General features: G+C 42.6%; 3 protein-coding genes across 3 annotated transcripts; 2 read left to right on the top strand and 1 right to left on the bottom strand.

The window, feature by feature from the left end:
• Window positions 1-10,584: 10,584 nt before the first annotated feature.
• Window positions 10,585-12,087, top strand: LOC132380510 (histone H1-like). Its single transcript, XM_059949386.1, has one exon. The coding sequence runs from the start codon at window positions 10,641-10,643 to the stop codon at window positions 11,268-11,270; it is 630 nt and encodes a 209-aa protein (XP_059805369.1). The 5' UTR covers window positions 10,585-10,640; the 3' UTR covers window positions 11,271-12,087.
• Window positions 12,088-18,203: 6,116 nt separating this feature from the next.
• On the top strand, window positions 18,204-19,352 carry LOC132380513 (histone H2A-like). The gene has a single exon (XM_059949391.1). The coding sequence runs from the start codon at window positions 18,247-18,249 to the stop codon at window positions 18,883-18,885; it is 639 nt and encodes a 212-aa protein (XP_059805374.1). The 5' UTR covers window positions 18,204-18,246; the 3' UTR covers window positions 18,886-19,352.
• Window positions 19,353-19,417: 65 nt separating this feature from the next.
• LOC132380526 (histone H4) lies at window positions 19,418-20,497 on the bottom strand. The gene has a single exon (XM_059949404.1). It carries the CDS (start codon window positions 19,854-19,856, stop codon window positions 19,545-19,547), a length of 312 nt encoding a protein of 103 aa, XP_059805387.1. The 5' UTR covers window positions 19,857-20,497; the 3' UTR covers window positions 19,418-19,544.
• Between the last annotated feature and the right edge of the window lie 3,678 nt (window positions 20,498-24,175).

Here is a 24,175-nt window from a genome sequence, read left to right as displayed (position 1 = left end):
AATGAGAAGGACAAGGTTTAATAATAGTTCTGAAACTGCTATAGATTTATCTTTAGTGGGATGTTATGGGAGATGAAATATTGGGGAGTGATCATTTCCCTATATTTATAAGCTTGGGTTTGGATTTATAGGGGACAGGAGGCCTCTTTTAACAGGTTAAAATTTGGTAAAGCAAATTGGTAGAAGTTTATGTTGTGAATGTTGAGGATGATGTGGATTTTTGTAATGAAAGATTATATTACATTATTCATCAAACTACAGTGGAAGTGACTCCTATTAAAAAGGGCATTAATAGGAGAAAGTCTGTACCATGGTGCACTGAGCAGTATGCAGAGGCAATTGGGGAGAGATACAAGGCATTCAGGAAAGTTAAGAAATATCACTCTCTGACTGAGTGACCTTAATAAATATAAAAGGGCACAGACCATGGTGAGGAAAGTGGTGAAGATTGCAAAAAAGGTTTATTAAAGGTCATATTGTGATAGTATTGGAAGGGATATTACACTTGGAGATATTTGGGGAATGATTAAGGAAATGGGGGAGGGGAGAAATTCATAGGGGTAATAATAGGGTTCCAGTATTCCAGAAGGCAAGACGATTGTTACTGAAATGAGGAGCTTGCGTCACTGGCTTGGTCATAATCAACGTAATTTAAGTGAAGAGGCTGAACAATGTAGGGTTAAGGTTCTGAGTGAATACCCTGATGAAGCCAGCTGTAGCAATGATAGTCTTCATGACGTAGTGTTCTCTTTCTGTGAATTTAAGAAGACTCTTAATAGTACAGATCAGATGTCTTCAGGAGAGGATGTTTAAACATACAGTGGCATGCAAAAGTTTGGGCACCTTGGTCAAAATTTCTGTTCCTGTGAATAGCTAAGTGAGTAACAGATGACCTGATTTCCAAAAGGCGTAAAGTTAAAGATGACACATTTCTTTAACATTTTAAGCAAGATTACTTTTTTGGTTTCCGTCTTTTACAGTTCCAAATAACAAAAAAGGAAAAGGGTCTGAAGCAAAAGTTTGGGCACCCTCCATGGTTAGTACTTAGTAATACCCTGTTTGGCAAGTATCACAGCTTGTAAACGCTTTCTGTAGCCAGCTAAGAGTCTTTTCAGTTCTTGTTTGGGGGGGGGGGGGGTTTGCTCATTCTTCCTTGCAAAAGGCTTCTAGTTCTGTGAGATTATGGGGCCATCTTGCATGCACTGCTCTTTTGAGGTCCGTCCACAGATTTTCGATGATGTTTAGGTCAGGAGACTGTGAGAGCCATGGCAAAACCTTCAGCTTGTGCCTCTTGAGGTAGTCCATTTTGGATTTTGAGGTGTGTTTAGGATCATTATCCTGTTGCAGAAGCCATGCTCTTTTCATCTTCAGCTTTTTTACAGATGGTGTGATGTTTGCTTTCAGAATTTGCTGGTATTGAATTCATTCTTCCCTCCACCAGTGAAATGTTCCCCGTGCCACTGGCTGCAACACAAGCCCAAAGCATGATCGGTCCACCCCTGTATGACTTTATGACTTTTGGAGAGCAGTTCATCTTCTACTCACTTAACTACGCACAGTAACAGAAATTTTGACCGGGATGCCCAAACTTTTGCATGCCACTGTATGACCGGCAACTCTCTTGAGAAAATAAACTTTTTGAATTGTGTTTGGAATTTCAACTGTCTTCCCTCATGGAAAATGTCAGTAGTGGTACCTGTTCCTGGCAGACCCCCATCAGATCCTTCCAGTTATAGACCAATATCACTAACATCCCATTTGTGCAAACGTATGGTAACAGAGCTGTCAAATTAGATTTTGGAAAAGAAAGGTGATATAGCATTTTATCAGTGCGGATTTCAGAAAGGTAGAATGATACTGGATTCAGTTTTATGTTTAGAAGATGATATGAGAAAAGCACCGGTAAATAAATAAGTTGTAATAGCAATATCTTTTGACATTGAAGAAGCATCTGATACATTATTGAGGGAAGGTCTTTTGATAAAGTTATGGAAATTGGGTGTGAGAGAAAGACTTTGATTTTTTTCTAAATTTTTCATTTGGATAGTCAATATACTGTAGGTAATGTTTCTATGAGATAGACAATGGGATCCCACAGGGCAGATTTTGTAGCCCTTTGTTAATATTATGATTAATGATGTTTTCTCTGAGATAGGTACTGGGGTGGGTAAATCACTTTTTGCAGATAATGGAGCTTTATGGATGAGAAGTAGAAATTTCAATTTGTATATACGATGTAATTAGTGATTAATAAGGTTGAAAATGGGCAAATAGATGGGGTTTTAAGCTTACAGTAGCTAAAACACAAGGTATTACAAAGAGGATCAATAGACCTGCACTTGATATGAAATGATGTGGTCAAACTCTTGAAGTGTCAGTGCTAAGATTTCTCTTTATTTGGCTGGAGAATAAGCTGACATGGAAACACCATATCAGTAAAATAATTGATAAAGGTAAAGGGGTTTTAAATATCCTTGGGTGTCTATATTGGGTGGGTATTATGCATGAAAATCTCTGACCATTTATGTCTGTTTAATTAGATCTGTACTTGATTATGGCTGTATGGCTTATGGTTCAGCTTCACCTTCAAATTTAAAGTGATAAAAGCACAGGTTTTAAGATAGTGTTGTGCAGTAAGACTGTCTCCTGTTTCAGTTTTACTGGCTGAAATGGGACAATTGCTCTTACAATTCCAGAGGCTGAAGTTGATGTTAACATACTGGATCAATTTGAGGGGCAGAGGAACAATCACCCTGTTAAAGGTGTATTGAAGGACTGTTGGGAATAAGAAGAGAGTTTTGGGTGGCTGGGTTCTTATCATGCTAGGAATATGGTTTTGTTGGATTACACAATATGTCTGACTGTGGCTTCCTTGGTAACCCCACCTTGCTTTTTCCAATGACTTCAGTTGATTTTAGGTTACACAATTTAATAAAGTCTAAGGATTCTGTTATGCTTGATAGTCTGTTGGTTCATCAATATATTCAGGAAAATTATTATGATACGTTAGCCATTTTTACAGATGGATCAAAAGAGAATTCAACTGGGAATAGTGGTGTGGCTGTTTTTTTGCGCTTGAATTACAGGTAACAATAAAGAATGTCTTACTATCAGTATATACGCCAGAATTGGTTACCATCATATTAGGCTTTCATATTAGGCGGAGGAAATTTGTCCATGTAAAGTTGTAACTTGTTCAGATTTTTATTTTGGGTTTTATTTGTCTTAAAACACATCATTCTAGCAGTAGATCAAATTTACTGCTGGAATCTCTTCAAAGTATTGGTTTACCTATCTCTTCTGATAAGTCCCTGCACATAAAGGTGTTGAGGGGAATGAATTAGCTGATGATTATTTAGCTAAAAATGCTGTTAGAAGTTCAACTGTGGATTTAGACCTAGCACTTAGGAAATCAGGAGCTAAGGAATTGGTAGGGTTAAAAATTGGGGGGTTATGGCAAGACCTGTGGAATAATGGGCATAAGAAGAGATACCTTTACAAAACACATAAAACTGTTGGGTTTATGGGAGAAGGGGGTAAAACAAGAAGGGAAGGGGTTATTATGACAACTTAAAATTGGACATACTATGCTTAATTATTCCTTGTAACTTGTTGGAAAACATCACTCTGAGTTGTGTAGGCTTTGTCATCATTATGAAACAGTTGAACACATTCTATTTTAGGTTGAACACATTCTGTTGTAGTGTGAAGCATATGAGGTTGAAAGAAATCAAATGCAGGCTTCATTACAATCTTTGGGGATTGATAGTTTTCATTTAAAATCTTTACTAAGCTTTGGAAGTGACTTTAATTTCATTCACCGTATTGTCTATCATTATTTATAATGTCTACAGCTTTTTCGGGTAATTTACTTTTCACTTGATCAAGAACCAGTAGAGATTTTATTTCCCAGTTCTCCACACCACACCCATCCAGTTGATGGTGGTAATGTGTCTTTATTTTGGACTGTCAACCACCATTAAAAGTCGGAAAAAGTAAGTGGTTTTCAGCTCCACTGCAACCTTCCTGAAACACAGTGAATTTTGGCAGATTTCAACTTGTGTCTCCACTTTCTCTCCAGGCACTTCATGTAAAACCCTCAAGTGCAAGTCATTGGGACCTGGTGAGGTTTTGTCTTTAGTCCCATCACCCCTATTGAGGCAGAGGCCAATGATAGTAGCTCATCGGAGTCCTCTGTCCTAGGCCAGTTTTCCAAACTGTCCCCAGGTGTAGCCCATATTCCTGGTGGTTCCATACACTCTAGAGTTGAGATCCTTGGAGCCTCTGTAGCTCTGTGTTTTTAGAGAATGAGGTTACTAGCCCCATGTCCAACCCTCCTTTTGCAACTGGGCAGGGTTGTGGAACATTGAATATGCTGGAGTACTAAATTCTCAGTCCCAGACAGCCTGTCTCCATGTCCTGCAATAGTTGTAAGTTCAAACACATTTGTCACAATACAATACAATGCCTGCACTCACGCACCCTATCAATAGCCCGTATAATTTTGTATATTCTGCAGATTTCCTCGTGATCACCAACATCTTGTTCAGTTTATTTATTTAGCGATGCCATTCAGAATTGGCTGTTCTAGACCAATGAGCCACACTACCCAGAAACACACCTATCTAACACTGGCCTAATCACAGGACAATGTGCAATGACCAATTAACCTAACCGATATGTCTTCAGTGTGGGAGAAAACTGGAGCACTCTGAGGAAACCTGAGTGTTCACGGGAAGAATGTACTCTCCTTACAGATGGCACTGAACCGGAACTCCAAACTCCGGAATGTCCGGAAATGTAACAACCACGTGCTAACTGCTATATGCTATAACCTGACATCCAGGGTACTGTACTCAATACTCTCATGAAGACAAACATACCAAATGCCTTCTTCACGACTCTGTCTACCTGTGTCAACACTTTGTCTCTGTTTTATAACTCTCACTGAGACCTGCCGTTTACTATGTAAGACCTGTTCTGAAATAAATTATCAAAATTCATCACTTTGTACTTGGCTCAGTTAACTCCTAATTAGTCTACGTCTCATTGTAATCTCACTCTCCATTAGACCACCAAAACTGGAATTTTCTGATTGGCTGCCGGTGACTAGCGGTGTTCCACAGGGGTCAGTATTGGGACCACTTCTTTTCACATTATATGTCAAAAATTTACACGTTGGAATTGATGTCTTTGTGGTCAAGTTTGCAAACAATACAAAGGTGAGGGGGTGGCAGATAGAAATGAGGAAACAGGGAGTGTGCAGAAGGAAGGGCAGATTGGAATGGGCAAAGAAGTGGCAGATGCAATATAATGTAGGGAAGTGTGTGATCATGCACTTTGGTAGAAGCAACAAAGGTGTAGATAATATTCTAAATGGGGAGAAAATTCAAAAATCAGAACTGCAGAGGGACTTGGGAGTCCTTGTGCAAGACTCCTGGAAGGTTAATTTGCCAGTTGAGTCAGTGCTAAGGAGTGCATATGTAATATTGGCATTCACTTCAAGAGGTCTAGAATATAAGAGCAAGCATGTGATGCTGAGTCTTTGAGGCATTGCTCAAATTGCACTTGAGAGTATTGTGAGCAATTCTGGGCCTCTTATCTAAGAAAATATGTGCTGGCATTGGAGATGGTGCAGAGAAGATTCACAACAATGATTCCAGAAAGAAAGTGTTAAGGACTGTTTGATGGTTCTGGGCCTGTACTCACTGGAGTTTAGAAGAATGAGAAGGATATCATTGAAAGGCCTAGATAGTGGATGTGGAGTGGATGTTTCCAGTAGTGGGTGAGTCTAGGACCAGAGGGCACATCCTCAAAATAAAGGAATGCCCATTTAGAACAGAGATGAGGAATTTCTTTAGCCAAAGAGTAATGTTTCTGTGGAAATCATTGCCATGGATAGCTGTGGAGGCCAAATCTTTTAGTATATTTAAAGCGGAGGCTGATAGGTTCTTGATTAGTCAGGGCTTCTTCGGCAGGAGAATGCATTTGAGATGGATATTAAATCAGCCATGATGGGATGATAGAATCAATGGGCTGTATGACCTAATTCTGCTCCTCTGTCTGATGGTGTCATTTTCAAATTTATTACTCGTGCCGTTTACATTCTTCCCCCAAACCATGAATGCATCTGACAAACAACAGAGCACAGATCCCTGCAGCCCACCACTGGTCACAAGTGCCCAAATGGATGGGGAAGTGAGGATGCTAATGGCCCACAGATGTAGAAGGGCAGACATTTCAGAGGGTCACAGGGACTGGAGCAGGTTACACAGTGTGAGACTACAGAAGGATTTGTATTCACTTAAGCCCCTGTTGATTTAATATCCCTCTTCAAATTCACTCTCATCTTCCTGCACTCCAGACCAAACAGCCCCACCTTATCCCAGTAACTCCTTGTAACACCAGCCCTCCAGTAACATTCTTGTGAATGCTGAGTCACATTGAATGCTGGCCAGAACTGCACACAATACCCCAAGAGCAATCTAACCAATGATGGCAATTGTGCCAATCACTCTCACTGGCAACTTGTCCAACTACATCCTTCATTTTCAGGATTTTTACCTATGATTCTCTGTTCTGCAATACTCTCCAGAGCACTGCCTCTCACTGCCCTGGTTTAACCGACCAAAAGGCTATACTTTTGGATTTCTCTAAACTAAATTCCAGCTGTCAATTCCTCGCCTGTTTACACAACTGACGTCCATCCTCTTGTAGTTTAGACAACCTTCGTCATTGTCCATCATACCATCAATGTTGGTGTCATCTAGAAATGTATTAATCACGCACCTATAATTTCACCCGATATGATAACCAACAGGAGACCCAGCACAGATCCCAGTAACACTAGGTAAATGCCACCAATCTATAAACAGTAATGTGAGGATAGGAAAGAGGCCAGAGATATGGGAGGCGAGAGATGTGGGAGTTGTCCAGCATGGGAGGAGGTTACAGAGGGAATGGCAAGTGACATCCGAGGATTAAGTGAGACCTGAGGCAGGGAACCAGTGCGGTAAGGCACTCACTGTTCCCTGGGTAGCAGGAAGGAGGAGAAAAAGCCGATGCCCACAGTGGTGGAGCAGTCAAACCCACCAGTCTCCACCAATCTGCTCCCACATCCAATTGCCAACAGAAGAGAGCAAAGTGCAATACACCTGATTCAGTCGTCGGCTTCTAAATCTCCACGCCAAGCTGAAAACCCCATTATATCACCTCTCATCTTCGAAACCGTAGCAAGAACAGACTTGCCCCATTCAGTTCTGGTGCCGCTGCCCCACCATCCTGGGCCTTGCCGCCATCCCATGCTCACATCAGCACTTTTTTCAGGGAACAATGTCAATCACAGCAAGCTTCTGTGACGTCATCTCTCAAATGGCTGCGCAACAGAAGTTGGGCATCACCAGGAGACATTTCAATGTTAAGTCCTTAATTGAGGAAGGAAAATAGAAACTTTTAATGAGAGAGGATTTTTTGAAAAGAACAACATAAGAAAGAGTTTGTCAGAGCTAATCAGAAAAGTGAAAGAAGTAACAGTTTATAGTGAGATTTCTTTCCAAAACTACATTTAATAATTAAGTGTGGGTGTTATGAACAGTGTGTCAGGTGGGTTGCTGATCGATAATCAGAAGATAATGCAGGGCTCACTGATACATGCTGACCTAGATGACAATGTAATCTAATTGTCCTGTCTTGCCCATAATCTGTTTTACCCTTCCCTATCCACCAACTGATAATCTGATTTTTTTAAATACTGATACTCTACCAGCATCAGTCACTTTCACCTTAAATCTATACCCTTTGGTTTTTGATTCCCTCCCGCTGGGGAAGAAAACCGTGTGCACTCACCCGTCTATCACCTTATCCTTAAATACATACTTGTAAAGTCAAACTGCAATTCCTACACATCAAGGTAAAATGTTCTAGACTGTCCAACCTTTGCCTATAACTGATGAATATTCACTTCGACAGTAGTCAGCCTCCTCTTTGGTTTTTTTGTTAACCTTGCTTTCTAAGAGTAACATCTGTCAATATAAGATACAAAATAGATTTTCAACTACCATGCTTTGTTTAGTTTCTGGTCATAAATGGAAGTCCATCTTCAGTTCTTAAGATAGCAATGGAAAGCAGTAATCAGCTTGAAGTTTCAAAAACATTTTAAAGACTAGCTTTGCAAACAAGATCTGATATATGTATAGTTGGGAGTTTTATGTTAGTTTTACAACATTAATTGTGAACTGTGAGCATTCAGCTGAGGTCTATGTCCCCAAAATATTTTAGAGTATTTGTGCTAAAAGGATATCTGGGGAAATAAATACATCTGAAGTCAACCAAATGAGAGGGAAAAGGGTATAAATGCAGAGAGCAGTTCAGGCCATTTAGGAATGGGGTGAGGAACATCAGGAATTATGGAAGAAATACAGGGTGAACAAGAATCCATTCCTCCAGCTTTGGTTTCTGCAACAGATTCATTTTTCTGCAAATTATTGATATGTTTTTTTTAGTTTATAGGAATTATACCTGTGTTTTGGAAATCCTTGATGCTTTATTCTTTATGTTTAAGAAATGCTTTATGCTTTGGAAATGCTTTGTGTTTTAGAAATGGTTTCTAATTTGGAAATAAACTGCAAATAATTGTTTTAAACTACTTTAAACTGCATCATTCTGTGCAACTCCCACTCTACTCACCTATGATTTCCTTGTTCATTCATCCACCCTGACTAATCTCCATTTTGCCACTTATCCCTGAAAACAGCCAAAGTGCTAGACCTGTCCACTTGCCTCCCGCCTCACCTCCATTCAGGACCCCAAACAGACCTTCCAGGTGAGGCAACACTGCACCCATGAACCCACTGGGGTCATCTACTGTATCAGATGTTCCTGACGCGGCCTCTACATTGGTGAGACCCATTGTAAGTTGGCGGACTGCTTCGTTGAGCAACTTCGGGGTGGCCCAAAATATTAATTCCCATTCCCATTCTGAGTCGCCAATTCCATGGCCTACTCTTATGCTGCAATGAGCCCCCCCCCCTCCCCCAGGCTGTAGGAGCAACACTTTATATTCCATCTTGAGTGGCCTCTAAATTGATGCTATAAATATTGATTTCTCCTCCCGGTTAAAAAAAAATCCCTCCATCTTCCTCAATTTCCCATTCTGACTTCTTACCTCCTCCCCTTTTTCCTGTCGTCACTCTCCTCAGCTCCAACCTTTCTTACCCACTTGGCTTAACCTATCACCTTCTGGCTATCCTTCTTCCCAACCCTACCATTTTATTTTGTATTTTTTCCCGCTTGCTTTCCAGTTCTGAGGAAGGGTCTCGCCCAAAGTGTCGACTGCTTATTTTCCATGGATGTCCCCTGACCTGTTGAGTTCCTACAGCGTTTTGTGTACGTTGTTGTATGTTGTTTACATTGGATTGCCAGCATCAGCAACATTTCTTTTAAACAACTTTGTTGGCTGTAAGTATCATCTCCTTGGTAGGGAGAGCGGGCCCACCACAAAAATAGTGGGTATAGACAGCTGAACGCACCATAGAGAATGATCTATTCTTTGAAGATTGGGTAGCTACAGTATTATCTCCATTTAGTGAGAGCATTGGTGGCTATTTATATCTAGGTTTTGTATCTTCGCTTGAGTTAGAAGTTCGCAGGCAGCAAACCCAATACCGTCACATAATTCAGGTCTTCAATTCTCAATGTTATTCTCCAAAATCTCTTTTTCGACGATGAATGGCAAGTGGGAAGTATTCAGAAGTGGGACAAGAAGTGTCCGGGAACAGAATGTTCCCGTTGGGGTGAAGGGTAACCTGACAGGTTTGGAGAACCTTGGCAAATGAGAGATAATGATGCTCGGGTTTTAAAAAAAAGGAGGTTCATTGAGGAGGTTGGCATGGCAGCTTAGACTGGTGTGACTCTCAAGTGAAGTTTATTGTCATTTGACAATATTCATGCATACCGTCAAACTAAACGTTTCTCCGGTCCAGGGTGTAAAGCACCATAAGCACATATAGCACATAACAACTTATGAAAATAGAATGAAATCTATTGATGGATTACACATACATAAACAAATAAAGTGCTTAAATTAAATATTGCAAGACACAGACCAGATAAAACCGTTGACATTTTGAACGCGACGCGGCTGTGTTTGTGAGTCCGAACACATCGCCGGATTTCGCCGTCCCTCCTGTGGAAAATAAAAATATTTCCCTGCCACGGGATGGCCCGGTTCTCCAGCTCAGTCCTGAAGTAGGAATTAACCACAAGTTTTTGGTTAGTTTCAATATTACAGTCGGAAAACAGCGAACATGCCGGCGGTCGCGGGTGAGAACGTAGTCAATGCGGCAGTGAAACGGACTTGTATGGAAACTGTTGCCTTTAATTCGGATTAAACTTTCTTCACAGCAAAGAATCCGGCCTCGGGCGCGGACGGAGAGCGGTCTGGGTGATGGGGGTGCCTGATTTTAATTGGAATAGGGGAGTTTTTGAGGAGAAAGAAACACAAAGAGACGGAGCGAACGGGAGCTGACAGCAGGATGTCCCCGCCCCGTCCGCTCGCTGCCTTTAAATTGCACTGCACCGCCGCCTCTCGCTTCATTTCTCACTCAGTTCTGAGCTTTGAGAGTTTGTACAGAGTCGCCGACATGACCGAGACCGCCGCCGCTGAAGTCGCTCCTCCAGCGGCGCCCGCAGCTGCAACCAAGGCTCCCAAGAAGAAGAAGACGACCGCCCGGACCAAGCCAGCCGGTCCCAAACTGGGCGAACAGATCTACAAGATTGTGGCGGATTGCCGCAGTCACCGAGGGGTGTCCATAGTCGCGATAAAGAAGGAGTTGGCCGCAAACGGCGTCGATGTGGAAAAGCTCAAAAATCAGATCAAGATGGTAATTAAGAGGAAATTGGAAAGCGGCTCCCTGGTTCACACCAAGGGCGCAGGTGCCTCCGGCTCCTTCAAGGTCGCTAAAAAGGACAGTACCGGGAAAATCGCAAAAAAAGTTAAGAAACCAGCGGCTAAGAAATCACAGATCAAGAAGCCGGCGATCAAGAAAACTGCGGCCAAGAAAACAGCAAAGAAATCTCCCGCCAAGAAACAAAGTGTTAAGAAACCGGCCACTAAAAAGACGGCAGCTAAGAAACCAGCGACCAAGAAGTCTGCGAAGAAGCCCAAGAGCCCCAAGAAGACTTCAGCTCCGAAGGCGAAGGCGGCCAAGAAGTCGGCAAAACCCAAACCGAAGGCGAAATCGGTGAAAGCCAAGGCGGCAGCCAAAAAGTAAATAAAAACTGCAACTTTAAACACCTGAAACCAAAGGCTCTTCTAAGAGCCACTCACATCTCCCAGGAAAGAGCTAGAAAATGGAGGTCTCTCTGCTATGACACTCTGACGCTGTCCAGCTCAGCGCGCTGTGTATAAAATGAGACGGCGGCAGTCGGTTTGGAGCGGGAAGAGATAAAGAATTTAATTATTTGGTTGTAATGAATGTTTTGTAGATATATTGAGCAGATTTTCAGTTCGGCGATGGTTCCTGCAGTCCTTTTGAAATCCTTTTGTTGCTCTTTTCTCCCCCAAACCATTTAGAACATGTGGTAAAGTAAAATCGATCTAAATCCTCTGCCTGAATGTTTCCAGCAAGACTGAATTCACTCACCTCGAGAAGCTATTCAGTAAAACTGCAAACATTCAGATTCAGCTATTTGAGGGCAGAAAATCGGTGATTTAATTGAAGGTGGAATTTGAGAATTCGTGATTCTATTCAATTTAAGAAACCCGCTTGCTCTTGGAAATGGCGGGCGATTTGAAATTGAACAGGCATCCAATCACTGGGGTCAGACTGGCTGAATCCTGACTCTGTCTGCAGTTTCCATATTTGGTCAGAAATAACACCATCATCTCCCCCCACACCGGCCAGCTTCAAACTGGTGATGGAAAAGCAGCCAATCGCAATGCTGAGATGCTACAATGGACATCTCCTTTGTAACCAATCAAAGAGAGTGGGGCGGCCCTTCATCTTCTCTTTAAAAAGCCGGTTCCTGCCGCTCCTCCGACAGTCTTATCCTCGTGTTTGAAGTTGCTTTTGAACTGCTGAGAGAGAATGGCCCGTACCAAGCAGACAGCGCGGAAATCGACAGGCGGGAAAGCTCCCCGCAAACAGCTGGCGACCAAAGCGGCGCGGAAGAGCGCTCCAGCCACGGGCGGAGTGAAGAAGCCCCATCGCTACCGGCCCGGCACTGTGGCTCTGAGAGAGATCCGGCGCTACCAGAAATCCACCGAGCTGCTCATCCGCAAACTGCCCTTCCAGCGCCTGGTGCGAGAAATCGCTCAGGACTTCAAGACCGATCTGCGCTTCCAGAGCTCGGCCGTCATGGCCCTGCAGGAGGCCAGTGAAGCTTACCTGGTGGGGCTCTTTGAGGACACCAATCTGTGCGCCATCCATGCCAAGCGAGTCACCATCATGCCCAAAGACATCCAGCTGGCCCGCCGCATCCGCGGGGAGCGCGCCTAAATCCGACCTCGGCACCAAGCTCAACAAAAGGCTCTTTTAAGAGCCACCAAACCGACTGTGGAAAGGGCTATCATTTCTTGTACACTAACATTTACGTTACCAAAACGCATTCCCCTCTGACTTTCTGTGTGTTTTAATCAATAAGGCGTCCCTGTTATCTTCCCAGACGCTCGGCCTTCTTCATGAAACAAAAATCAATAGTTATGTGCCAACACTAGGGATATAACCTTTCCCTCGCCATCGGCATGTCCCTGTCTCACACCCCTGCGTGTACGTTTGTTTTGGGCAAGGTTTCCAGGGATTTGCGGCTGCTAGAGAATGGGTTTTATTAAATACAGTCTTAACATTTAATCCCATTTCTAGTCGAGTTTCACGGGGACACTATTCTGCATATAATGGAATTCCGATTCTTGCTAAAAACATTTTTTCGCGTTGCAATCTGGCCTTGGACCACAGTTTAATATGAGAGAAGTTTGACAAGAGTCATACACAGACTCAATTCGAATATAAACTGGATCGGCTGATGTGAGCCAATAAATAAATCTTGCTCGAATTAATAAATCATTGGATATTATTGCAGACTACCGATCAATAGTTTACTTTTTCGGCGGGCTTTTCAAATTTCAGGGCTTCCGGGGAACTGACAGTTACTTTCGGCGCCTTTCTTGCTGCTCTCTGTTCATTGGCGAATAAGGCGACTCTCTGATTGGCTTATTGCGCTCACCAAAGGAGAATGGACATTTGACCTCTTAGAGACCCTTGGGGGCTAATAGGGTATCTATGATTACTTTGTATTGTGCATTAATTAGAACTGTCTTCGATAATGCTGTTGGTCCGATGGGCCCGCTGCCCCCTCCCTTTTGAAATGAAAGGCCAGCTTTACATCTGTTTGTGATGCTGTTCAGTCTTCTGTTTCTGCTCTGCAGGTAGAAATACTGATGCCATTGTACTTGCGAAAGATGCAGGTGTATTATTTGTTACACCTCAGAGTTCATGAGGATGATCCTCCAACCCAATATATTGAGAGATTGTTGGGATCATCAAGACTGCAAGAATTGCATTTTGGGTGGGGAGCAAACGACCAGGCAGAGAACATGACTCTGTCTAATCTGACCTATACCCCTAGTGTGGCTTTATCCATTATTCGTCCCTTGCTATTTCCTTTACCTGGGGTAGATATAACTCTTTGGGAGAGGAGTGTGAGAATGTGCCTGGTGTGTAACTGAAGTAGTGGTGTCTAAATGCTTCATCAATAGGATGGAATTATTCCATCAGAAACATAGAAAACCTGCAGCACAATACAGGCTCTTCAGCCCACAATGTTGTGCCTAACATGTACTTACTTTAGAAATTACCTAGGGTTACCCATTGTCCTCTATTTTTTCTCAGCTCCATGTACATGTCCAGGAATCTCTTAAAAGACCCCATCGTATCCACCTCCACCACCGTTGTCGGCAGCCCATTCCACGTATTCACCACTCTCTGCGTAAAAAAAATTACCCCTGACATCTCCTCTGTACGTATTTCCAAGCACCTTAAAACTGTGCCCTCTCGTGCTAGCCACTTCAGCCAAGGGAAAAAGCCTCTGACTATCCACATGATCAATGCCTTTCATCTTCTTATACACCTCCATCAGATCACCTCTCATTCTCTGTCACTACAAGGAAAAAAGGCCAAGTTCACTCAACCTCTTCTCATAAGGCACACTCCGCAGGCCAGGCAACATCCTTGTAGATCTCCTCTGCACCCTTTCTATAGTTTCCACATCCTTCCTGTAGTGAGGTGGCCAGAACTGAACACAGTACTCCAAGTGGGGTCTGAACAGGGTCCTATACAGCTGCAACATTACATCTCAGCTCATAAACTCAACCCCACAGTTGATGAAGACCAATATACCGTATGCTTTTTCAACTACAGAGGCAACCTGCACAGCAGCTTTGAATATGCCAAGGCCTTGGACCCCAAGGTCCCTCTGATCCCACTTCTGAGAGTCTTACCATTAATACTATATTATGCCATCATACTTGACCTACAAAAATGAACCACCTCACTTATCTGAGTTAAACTCCAACTGCCACTTTTCAGCCCAGTTTTGCATCCTATCAATGTCCCGCTGTAACATCTGACAGCCCTCCACACTGTCCACAACGCCCCCAACCTTTGTGTCATCAGCAAATTTACTAACCCATCCCTCCACTTCCTCATCCAGGTCATTTATAAAAATCATGAGGAGTAGGGGTACCAGAACAGATCCCTGAAGCACACCACGGGTTACCGACCTCCATGCAGATTATGACCCGTCTACAACTGCTCTTTGCCCTCTCTGGGCAAGCCAATTTTTGATCCACAAAGCAATACCCCCTTGGATCCTATGCCTCCTTACTTTCTCAATTAGCCTTGCATGGGGTACCTTGTCAAAAGCCTTGCTGAAATCCATATCCACTACATCCACTGCTCTACCTTCATCAATGTGCTTAGTCACATCCTCAAAAAATTCAATCAGGCTCATAAGGCACAACCTGCCTTTCACAAAGCCATGTTGACTATTCCTAATCATATTATGCTTCTCCAAATGTTCATAAATCCTGCCTCTCAGGAACTTCCCCATCAACTTATCAACCACCGAATTAAGACTCTCCGATCTATAATTTCCTGGGCTATCTCTACTCCCTTTCTTGAATAATGGAGTAACATCCACAACCCTCCGATCCTCCGGAACCTCTCCTGTCCTCATTGATGATGCAAAGATCATCGCCAGAGGCTCAGCAATCTCCTTCCTCACCTCCCAGAGTAGCCTGGGGTACATCTCATCCGGTCCCATCGACTCACCGAACTTGATGCTTTCCAAAAGCTCCAGCACATCCTCTTTCTTAATATCTACATGTTCAAGCTTTTCAGTCCAATGTAAGTCATCCCTACAATCGCCAAGATCCTTTTCCGTAGTGAATACAGAAGCAAAGTACTCATTAAGTACCTCCGGTTCCATACACACTTTTCCACTGTCACACTATTCTCTCATGTCTTATCGTCTTGCTTTTCACATAGTTGTTGAATGCCTTGGGGTTTTCCTGCTTCCTGTCTGCCAAGGCTTTCTCATGGCCTCTTCTGGATCTCCTGTTTTCTTTCTTATGCTACTTCCTGCAAGCCTTATAATTTTCTAGATCCTTATCATTTCCAAGTTTTTTTTAACCTTACGTAAGCTCTTCTTCTTGACTGGATTTACAACTGCCTTTGTACACCATGGTTCCTGTACCCTACCATCCTCTCCCTGTCTCGTTGGAACATACCTATTGCATAACTCCACTCAAATATCCCCTGAACATTTGCCACATTTCTTCCGTACATTTCCTGAGAACATCTATTCTCAATTGTTGACAGATGGTTCTAAAGGCCCAGCATCCCATGACGCCAGTGCAGCTGTCTATGGCCCAGAATTTCAGGTGTCAATTAGAAAAAGGTTATCTAATGAACTTTTAGTTTATACTATGGTGAGCATTTAGTCCATAATGACAGACAAGGAAGCTCTTTAACTCAACAACCGTTTTATTGTGATAGACACAAACAGACCAGGCACCATGACCTAGAGAGTGAACCCAACCAGTCTCACACCGATGGGGGAGGTGGCCATCACACACCCCGCTTACAGTTAGGGTGACCCACAAATACAAAAGCAAATAACTGTATGACCCAAGCTAAAATGTAACAAAAATGAATTGGAACTTCCCACCATAATCCCACAAAAGCATTTTAACACAAGAACAATAAACAGTATGGGTCATTAGAAATATAGGGGCATGCTGTCAACCACATTCACACCCAGAATGTCACAATACATTTGAAATGGTGGCCTTCCTGCATTGCAATGGATAGCGGATGTACAGCCTAACTGTGTTGTTGTCTTCCAATTCCTTGGCCATACCGGTTTAAATGCCAAAAGACCATCAGATATACTGTAGGAGCAGAATTAAGTCATTTGGTCCATTGAGTGTACTCTGCTATTTCATCATGGCTGATTCATTTCCCTCTCAGCACCAGCCTCCCGCTCTCTCCTTGTAACCCTTTAGGCCCTGACTATTAACAAATCTTTCAACCTCTGCCTTAAATATACCCAATCATGGCCTCCACAGCTGCCTGTGGCAAGGAATTCCACAGATTCACCACTGTCTGGCTAACAGAATTCCTCCTTATTTACCTTCTAAGTGGATGTCCCACTAATGTTTTTTCACAAATCTATAAAAAGTTTAGTCACACATCAAATACATAAAGTACAAACATTCAGTATTTACAAGACAGTGAATAAATTCAAATTAAAATATAATTATTATCGCCTATAAAACAGTCAATTCCAGGGGGCCCACTGCTCCGGGAAATACCCCACTGCAGCCATTGTGACCACATGCTCCCTCTCCAACAATAGCCAGGCATGAATGTATCCTCATAACAGGGGCAGGCAGTCGGCCCTCAAATTTCTGCCACCTAGACCTGTGAATGGCCATCTTGGCCGGGCCCAGGAGCAAGCCCACCTCCTCGCTGGGTGCCCATTTATGAAGAGCACAGGGCTGAAGATACTCGAATAGGGGCTTCAACTAGTCTTATACTCCCACACCATAGGAATCTTTCTCCTCATATCCACTCTATCAAGACCTTTTAACATTTGATATCTTTCAATAAGGTTTTCTCATTCTTCTGCATTCCAGTGAGGAGAGGCTCAGAGCCATTAAATGCTCTTCATACGGGAAGCCTTTCTATCCCAGAATTAATATATTTTTAATCTCCTTTGAACTCTATGAATTCAGCACATATTTTCTTTGACAATGGTCCCACAACTGCTCACTGTACTCCAAGTGAGGCCCTATCAATGTCTTATAAAGTCTCAAGATTAAATCCTTGCTTTTATATTCTAGTCCTCTCGAAATAAACGCCAACATTGCATTTGCCTTCCTCGCCACTGACTCAAGCTGCAAATTAACCCTTTAGGGAATCCTGCACGATGACACCCAAGTCCCTCCGCACCTCAGATTTTTGAATTTTCTCCCATTTAGAGATAGGCTACGCTTTTATCTCTTCTACCAAAGTGCATAACCAAACACTTCCTGACACTGTATTCCTTCTGTCACTTCTTTGCCCATTCTCCTCGTCTGTCTAAGTCCTTCTGCAGACTCTCTGCTTCTGAAACACTACTCGCCCCTCCACCTGTCTTTGTCTCATCCACAAACTTGGCACAAAGCGATCCAAATCATTGACGTATAACATAAAGGGAAGCAGTCCAAACACAGATCCCCATGGAACACCTCTAGTCGCCGTCAGCCTCTCTTTTACTCTTTATATATCTGAAGAAACTTTTGGTATCCTCTTCGATATTTTTGACAATCCTATCTTTGGATTCCACCTCTATGAATTTAGTTCCCTTCTGTTGTTTTTTTCCAGTCTTGTAACTTCCCACGATTTTTGCTCTCTTATAGGATCTCTCCTTGTCTTTAATTTCCCTGTCCCGCTTTACATTACAAAACCTGAAGACTAAACTCCAGTCGCAGTTTGAAAAGAGCAACTCATAGATAAACCGATGATGCCGTTCATGCAATGACCTCGAACAGAAGCTGAGAATCGATTTTTGTTCTGAACGTTTATCTGTTAAAAGAAATCGGCGAATTAAACAGCCAGGTGCTGTTACTCTTATGTTAAATGTGGTGGACTTCAGTAATGGGTGAATGCGAAGTCGATAAACAGACCTGCAAAGACTTCATTTTAAATGAGGTTTAAACAAAGATTTTGGCGGGCTGTTTCAAATTTCAGTTTATTTTCGGAGAGTGAGCGGTTATTTTCCGCGCCTCTGCTGTTGTTTCTTGATTGGCGAATAAGACAGCTCTCTCATTTGTTCTTTCCAATGAAATTAAGCGTTGTTGCGCCAATCATAAACGTTCCGCTGCATTCCTCCAAAAGGTACAAGAAGGGCGAGAGTCGGAAATATTTCCATATTCTCTCTGAAAGATCTGCTGTGGTTTTCAAAATGAGCGGACGAGGAAAAACTAGCGGCAAAGCTCGGTCTAAGGCCAAGTCTCGCTCGTCCCGGGCCGGACTGCAGTTCCCGGTGGGCCGTGTTCACAGGCTGCTGAGAAAGGGTAACTATGCTGAGCGGGTGGGTGCCGGAGCCCCAGTCTATCTGGCTGCTGTGCTCGAGTATCTGACGGCTGAAATCCTTGAGCTGGCCGGCAACGCGGCCCGGGACAACAAAAAGACCCGCATCATCCCCAGGCATCTGCAGCTGGCCGTCCGCAACGACGAGGAGCTCAACAAGCTGCTGGGAGGGGTGACCATCGCTCAGGGCGGGGTGCTGCCCAACATCCAGGCCGTGCTGTTGCCCAAGAAAACCGGCGGAGCCAGCAAGTGAAAAGACAGAATCTGACCCAGTGAACCAAAGGCTCTTTTCAGAGCCACTCACAGTGTCTGTGAAAGGGCTGCTCTGCGGATACGCTGAGCGCGGGGGAAAGGACTTTAGATCGGATTAGATTGATGTACTAATCAACAGGTAGGGTGCGTTGAAATTCCTTACTGGTGCCAATCGAGACTCAATGTTAACGGTAGGTACTTAATCTGAAAAGTCTGAGTTGAGTCCTCCGCCCACTGTTATAAGTAAATGTCCGCCCCGACCATGTCTATTAGAGGCTCCGGCGGTGTGATCGGTTTCATATCTGGTATCGAATTCAAACAGCCGATCCTTTCCATTTCGAATAACCCGAACATTTCGCTGTCACTAGAAATGGTTTTTGAGGGAGTTGTCCTAATTGTACTTAAAATTGCTGCAATTATTTTTTTTTAAACAAGCCGAGTTTACTGAATCGCATTCGGAGCTTTTGTATTTTTCTACACCTCTACTGTAACGTATAGGGGACTCTTCTCCTGTATAAAATAAACTACGGACAAAGATTGCCTCACCGATAAATAATTCTAAAGGTCGTCTATTTCTGCTCGGGGTCACTGCTCTCTCTGTGAGGTGGTGGGTGGCTCTTAAAAGAGCCTTTGTGTTGTGTTTAGAACCAATAGAATTCCTCAACCGCCGAAGCCATAGAGAGTGCGGCCCTGGCGTTTCAGAGCGTACACCACATCCATGGCAGTGACTGTCTTGCGCTTGGCGTGCTCCGTGTAGGTGACGGCGTCGCGGATCACATTCTCCAGGAAGACCTTCAGTACACCGCGGGTCTCCTCGTAGATTAGACCCGAGATTCGCTTGACGCCGCCACGCCGAGCCAGACGGCGGATGGCTGGTTTGGTGATGCCCTGGATGTTATCACGGAGCACTTTACGGTGCCGCTTGGCTCCACCTTTGCCGAGTCCTTTGCCTCCTTTTCCTCTGCCAGACATATTGCCCCTGAACTGCAGACGCTACTCAATAACGAACTGACCGCTGCTGTCTGCTTTTAAACACAGCGCCCCGACCTGCCCGAGAATGGCGCAGAAAGACAGAGAGGCGGGAAGGGGTGGAGACAGAGTGACGGACTGTGCGAGAGAGCGAGGCGGGAAGGGGTGGAGACGGTGTCAGAGGGACAGCCAGAGCAGAGACTGGCCTCACTCACCAGGCAGGCCTGTCCTGTTAGCCCATTACTATTTGATATTGCCTTAGAACCCTTAGCTATTGCTATTCGAGATTCACCTAATATACTTGGTATTACAACACACACAAAATGCTGGAGGAACACAGCAGGCCAGGCAGCATCTATGGGGAGAAGCGCTGTCGACGTTTCGGGCTGAGACCCTTCGTCAGGACCTGTTATTACCGTGGGAATGAGATACATAAATTATCACTATGTGCAGATGATTTGTTACTATATATCTCTAATCCTGACAAATCCATTCCTGTAGTAACATTCTTGCTCGCTCAGTTCAATAATTTTTCTGGCTACAAACTGAATCTTAATAAGAGTGAACTTTTTCCATTAAATATGCCGGTGTGGCGACCCACTTTCTGCGCAGGCGAACCGGCTCACAAATAGCCCGCGCGCGAGGAGAGACTTTGGTAATGCACCTCTGATGTCATTTCCGCCCGGAGAGGGCGGGAACTAGGGATTAAAAACCAGTGCCGCAAAATTTGAATAAACTAGTCTCGAATCGATTTACCGTCAGAGTGTCGTTGTTTTTAGCTCTGTATATAGTACATCGCTACACAGGTTCCAATTTATAGACGCTCACCATTCAGATTGGTTACTGATTATTTTACTTATCTGGGTGTTAAAATTACTAAGAAACATAACGATTTATTTAAGGTCAATTTTTTACCTTTAATTGATCAGGTTAAACAAATGCTTACTAAATGGTCCCCATTGGCTTTATCACTGATGGGTCGAATCAATGCTATTAAAATGATTATTCTACCTAAATTTTTATATCAATTTCAAACGGTACCAATTTTTATTCCTAAATCCTTTTTGATACTGTTGACTCTAAGATTTCTTCATATATATGGCAAAATAAAAATCCTAGGTTAAGTAAAAAATACAGGTCTAAAAAGGATGGTGGTTTGGCATTACCAAATTTAAGATTTTATTACTGGGCAATTAATATCCAATATTTAATATTTTGGACACAGGATTTGGATATAATTCCAAGTCCACAATGAGTAAACCTTGAATGTAAATTGGTACATTGGTTTCTATTTTAGGGAATTCACTTCCCTTTGCTCTTTCTAAACTCAATAAACAAATAGCTAATCCAGTAATTAAATATACACTACAAATATGGTTTCAGTTTCATAAAATTTTTGGTTTGAATAAATTTATCCTATCATGCCCGATTATATCTAATATTTTTTCCAACCATCTATTATGGATCAAGCCTTTTTGATATGGAAAGTGAAGGGCATAATATGCTTTTATGACTTATTTTTGGATAACTGTGTCATGTCTTTTGAACAGTTGTCAAATAAATATAATTTGCCCAGATCCCATTTTTTTTAAACTTACAAATTAGAGATTTTCTGAATACTACATTTTATCTACTTTTCCGACTTCGTATCCAACTGATATCACAGAAAAATGTTAGGTTTAAATGCTTATCAGAAGGGTTTAATAACTACTATCTATGATATGATTGTGAAAATACAGCCAGGTATATCTGACAAAATTTAAAATGAATGTGAAAGGGAACTTCAACTTGTATTACTGATAGAGAATTGGGAGAAAATTCTTCAATTAGTTAACTCTTCCTCTATATATGTTAATCATAAGTTAATACAACTTAAGGTGGTGGATAGGGCCCACATGTCTAAAGGTAAAGTAGCTTGTTTTTACTCTCATATAAATCCTGTCTGCGATAGACGTCATTCTGAGGTAGCTTCATGTTCTGGTCTTGTCTGCTTTTGAAAAAATATCAGAAAGATATTTTTGTTGCTATTTCAACAGTTTTGCGTACTGATTTGCAACACCATCCTATTACTGCAATTTTTGGTTTACCAATGTTGGAACACAGTTCAACATTCCAACACAACATCCTCCTCAGCTCGTTGGATGATTGCTTTTGATACATCAATGGCTAGAAGATTTATTCTGTTAAATTGGAAAGAGATCAACCTTCCTACTGTTCTTTAGTGGTTTTCCCAAACTATATCATGTTTAAGCTTAGAAAGAATCATAAGTGCCACTTCTGACCCTTCGGTTAAATTTGAAGAAACTTGGAGACCATTTATTCAACATTTTCATATGATGTAATTTGACCTTTCCGATTTCCTATTATCAACCTTAAAAGTATGGATAGAGGAGTGGAACTAACAACATTAAAGATTCTAATGTTTTTTAAGAAGGAAACAATAATCCTGGTGCCGAAGAAAAGCAAGGTGGCATGCCTGAATGACTACCGACCTGTGGCTCTAACATCAATTGCTATGAAGTGCTTCAAGCAAATGGTTATGGCACACATCAACCATAACTTACCGGTCAACCTTGACGCTTTGCAATTCGCCTACCAGAGCAACAGGTCAACAGAAGATGCCATCGCTCTGGTAATACATTCCTCCTTGGAACACCTGGAGAATAAAGACGCATATGTAAGGCTCCTTTTCATCGACTGCAGCTCTGCCTTTAATACTATCATTCCAAATAAACTGATTCCTAAGCTCCGGAACCTGGGTCTTAGCACTCAGATCTGCAACTGGATCTTCAACTTCCTCATAGACAGGACCCAGACTGTAAAAATAGGGGACAAGCTCTCCTCTACAATCACTCTGAGCACCGGTGCCCCACAAGGCTGTGTACTCAGCCCCCTGCTGTACTCACTGTACACCCATGATTGTGTAGCCAAGTTTCCATCGAACTCAATATATAAGTTTGCTGATAACACCACAATTGTAGGCCGTATCTTGGGTAATGATGAGTCTGAGTACAGAGAGGCAATTAAGAACCTTGTGGCATTGTGCAAAGACAATAACCTATCCCTCAACATCAGCAAGACGAAGGAATTGGTTGTTGGCTTCAGAAGGAATAGCGGATCGCACGACCCCATCTACATCGGTGGTGTGCAGGTGGAACAGGTCAAAAGCTTTAAGTCCCTCGGGGTGAATATCACAAATGACCTGACCTGGTCTAACCAAGCAGAGTCCATTGCCAAGAAGGCCCACCAGCACCTTTACTTCCTGAGAAAGATGAAGAAATTTGGCTTGTCCCCTAAAACCCTCACTAATTTTTATAGGTGCACCGTAGCAAGCATTCTTCTAGGGTGCATCACAACCTGGTATGGAAGTTGTCCTGTCCAAGACCGGAAGAAGCTGCAGAAGATCGTGAACATAGCCCAGCACATCACACAAACCAATCTTCCATCCTTGGACTCACTTTACACCACACACTGTCGAAGCAGTGCTGCCAGGATAATCAAGGACAAGACCCACCCAGCCAACACACTTTTTGTCCTCTTCCCTCCGGGAGAAGGTTCAGGAGCATGAATATTCGTACGGCCAGATTTGGGAACAGCTTCTTTCCAACTGTGATAAGACTGCTGAACCGATCCTGACCCGGATCTGGGCTGTACCTTCCAAATATCCAGACCTGACTTGCACTACTGTACTTTTCCATTTCTGTTTTCTAAGTATGGTTTATAATTTAAGTTTTTATTATATTTACTTCGATTTGAACTTCAGGGAGTGTGAAGCAAATATCACTGTGATGATTGTACACTCTAGTATCAATTGTTCGGTGACAATGAAGTAAGTAAAGTATCCGATGTAATATAATAGCCCAGCTTTGTTTAGTTTAGTTACTTTTTCTTTTTTTCCTTCCTTTTTCAATTTGGGTGTTTTTTCTTTTGATATTTTTGCATTTTTTTTAATCATGTTTAATTACATTAAGAGTGTGGGATGCTTAGTATACTTATGTTATTTCTAGTTTATGTTTGTTTATGCATTTATCAATGATGTATTCCCACTCTCTTTGCACTACTACTGCTGTTATGTATATTAATTTGAAAATTAATAAAAAGATTGAAAAAGAAAGACCAGCCTCTCATTTTATCAGATTCATAACAGCAAATTTTCAACCGTTTAACCATAACAGAACACATTACCACCTAACCCCACCCCCAATATTAACTGACGCAAAACCTCTTCAGATTTGTACACAATTTTCTGAAAATTATCATCAAATCATCAGACATAGGAGAAGAATTAGGCCATTCAACTAATCGATCTTCTCCATTCCATC

This window comes from Hypanus sabinus, chromosome 24 (genome assembly GCF_030144855.1).
Source record: "Hypanus sabinus isolate sHypSab1 chromosome 24, sHypSab1.hap1, whole genome shotgun sequence".
In the NCBI taxonomy this organism is placed as follows: domain Eukaryota; kingdom Metazoa; phylum Chordata; class Chondrichthyes; order Myliobatiformes; family Dasyatidae; genus Hypanus; species Hypanus sabinus.
Note: the sequence above shows the minus strand (reverse complement) of the source record. Positions and strands in the feature narration are given on the sequence as shown.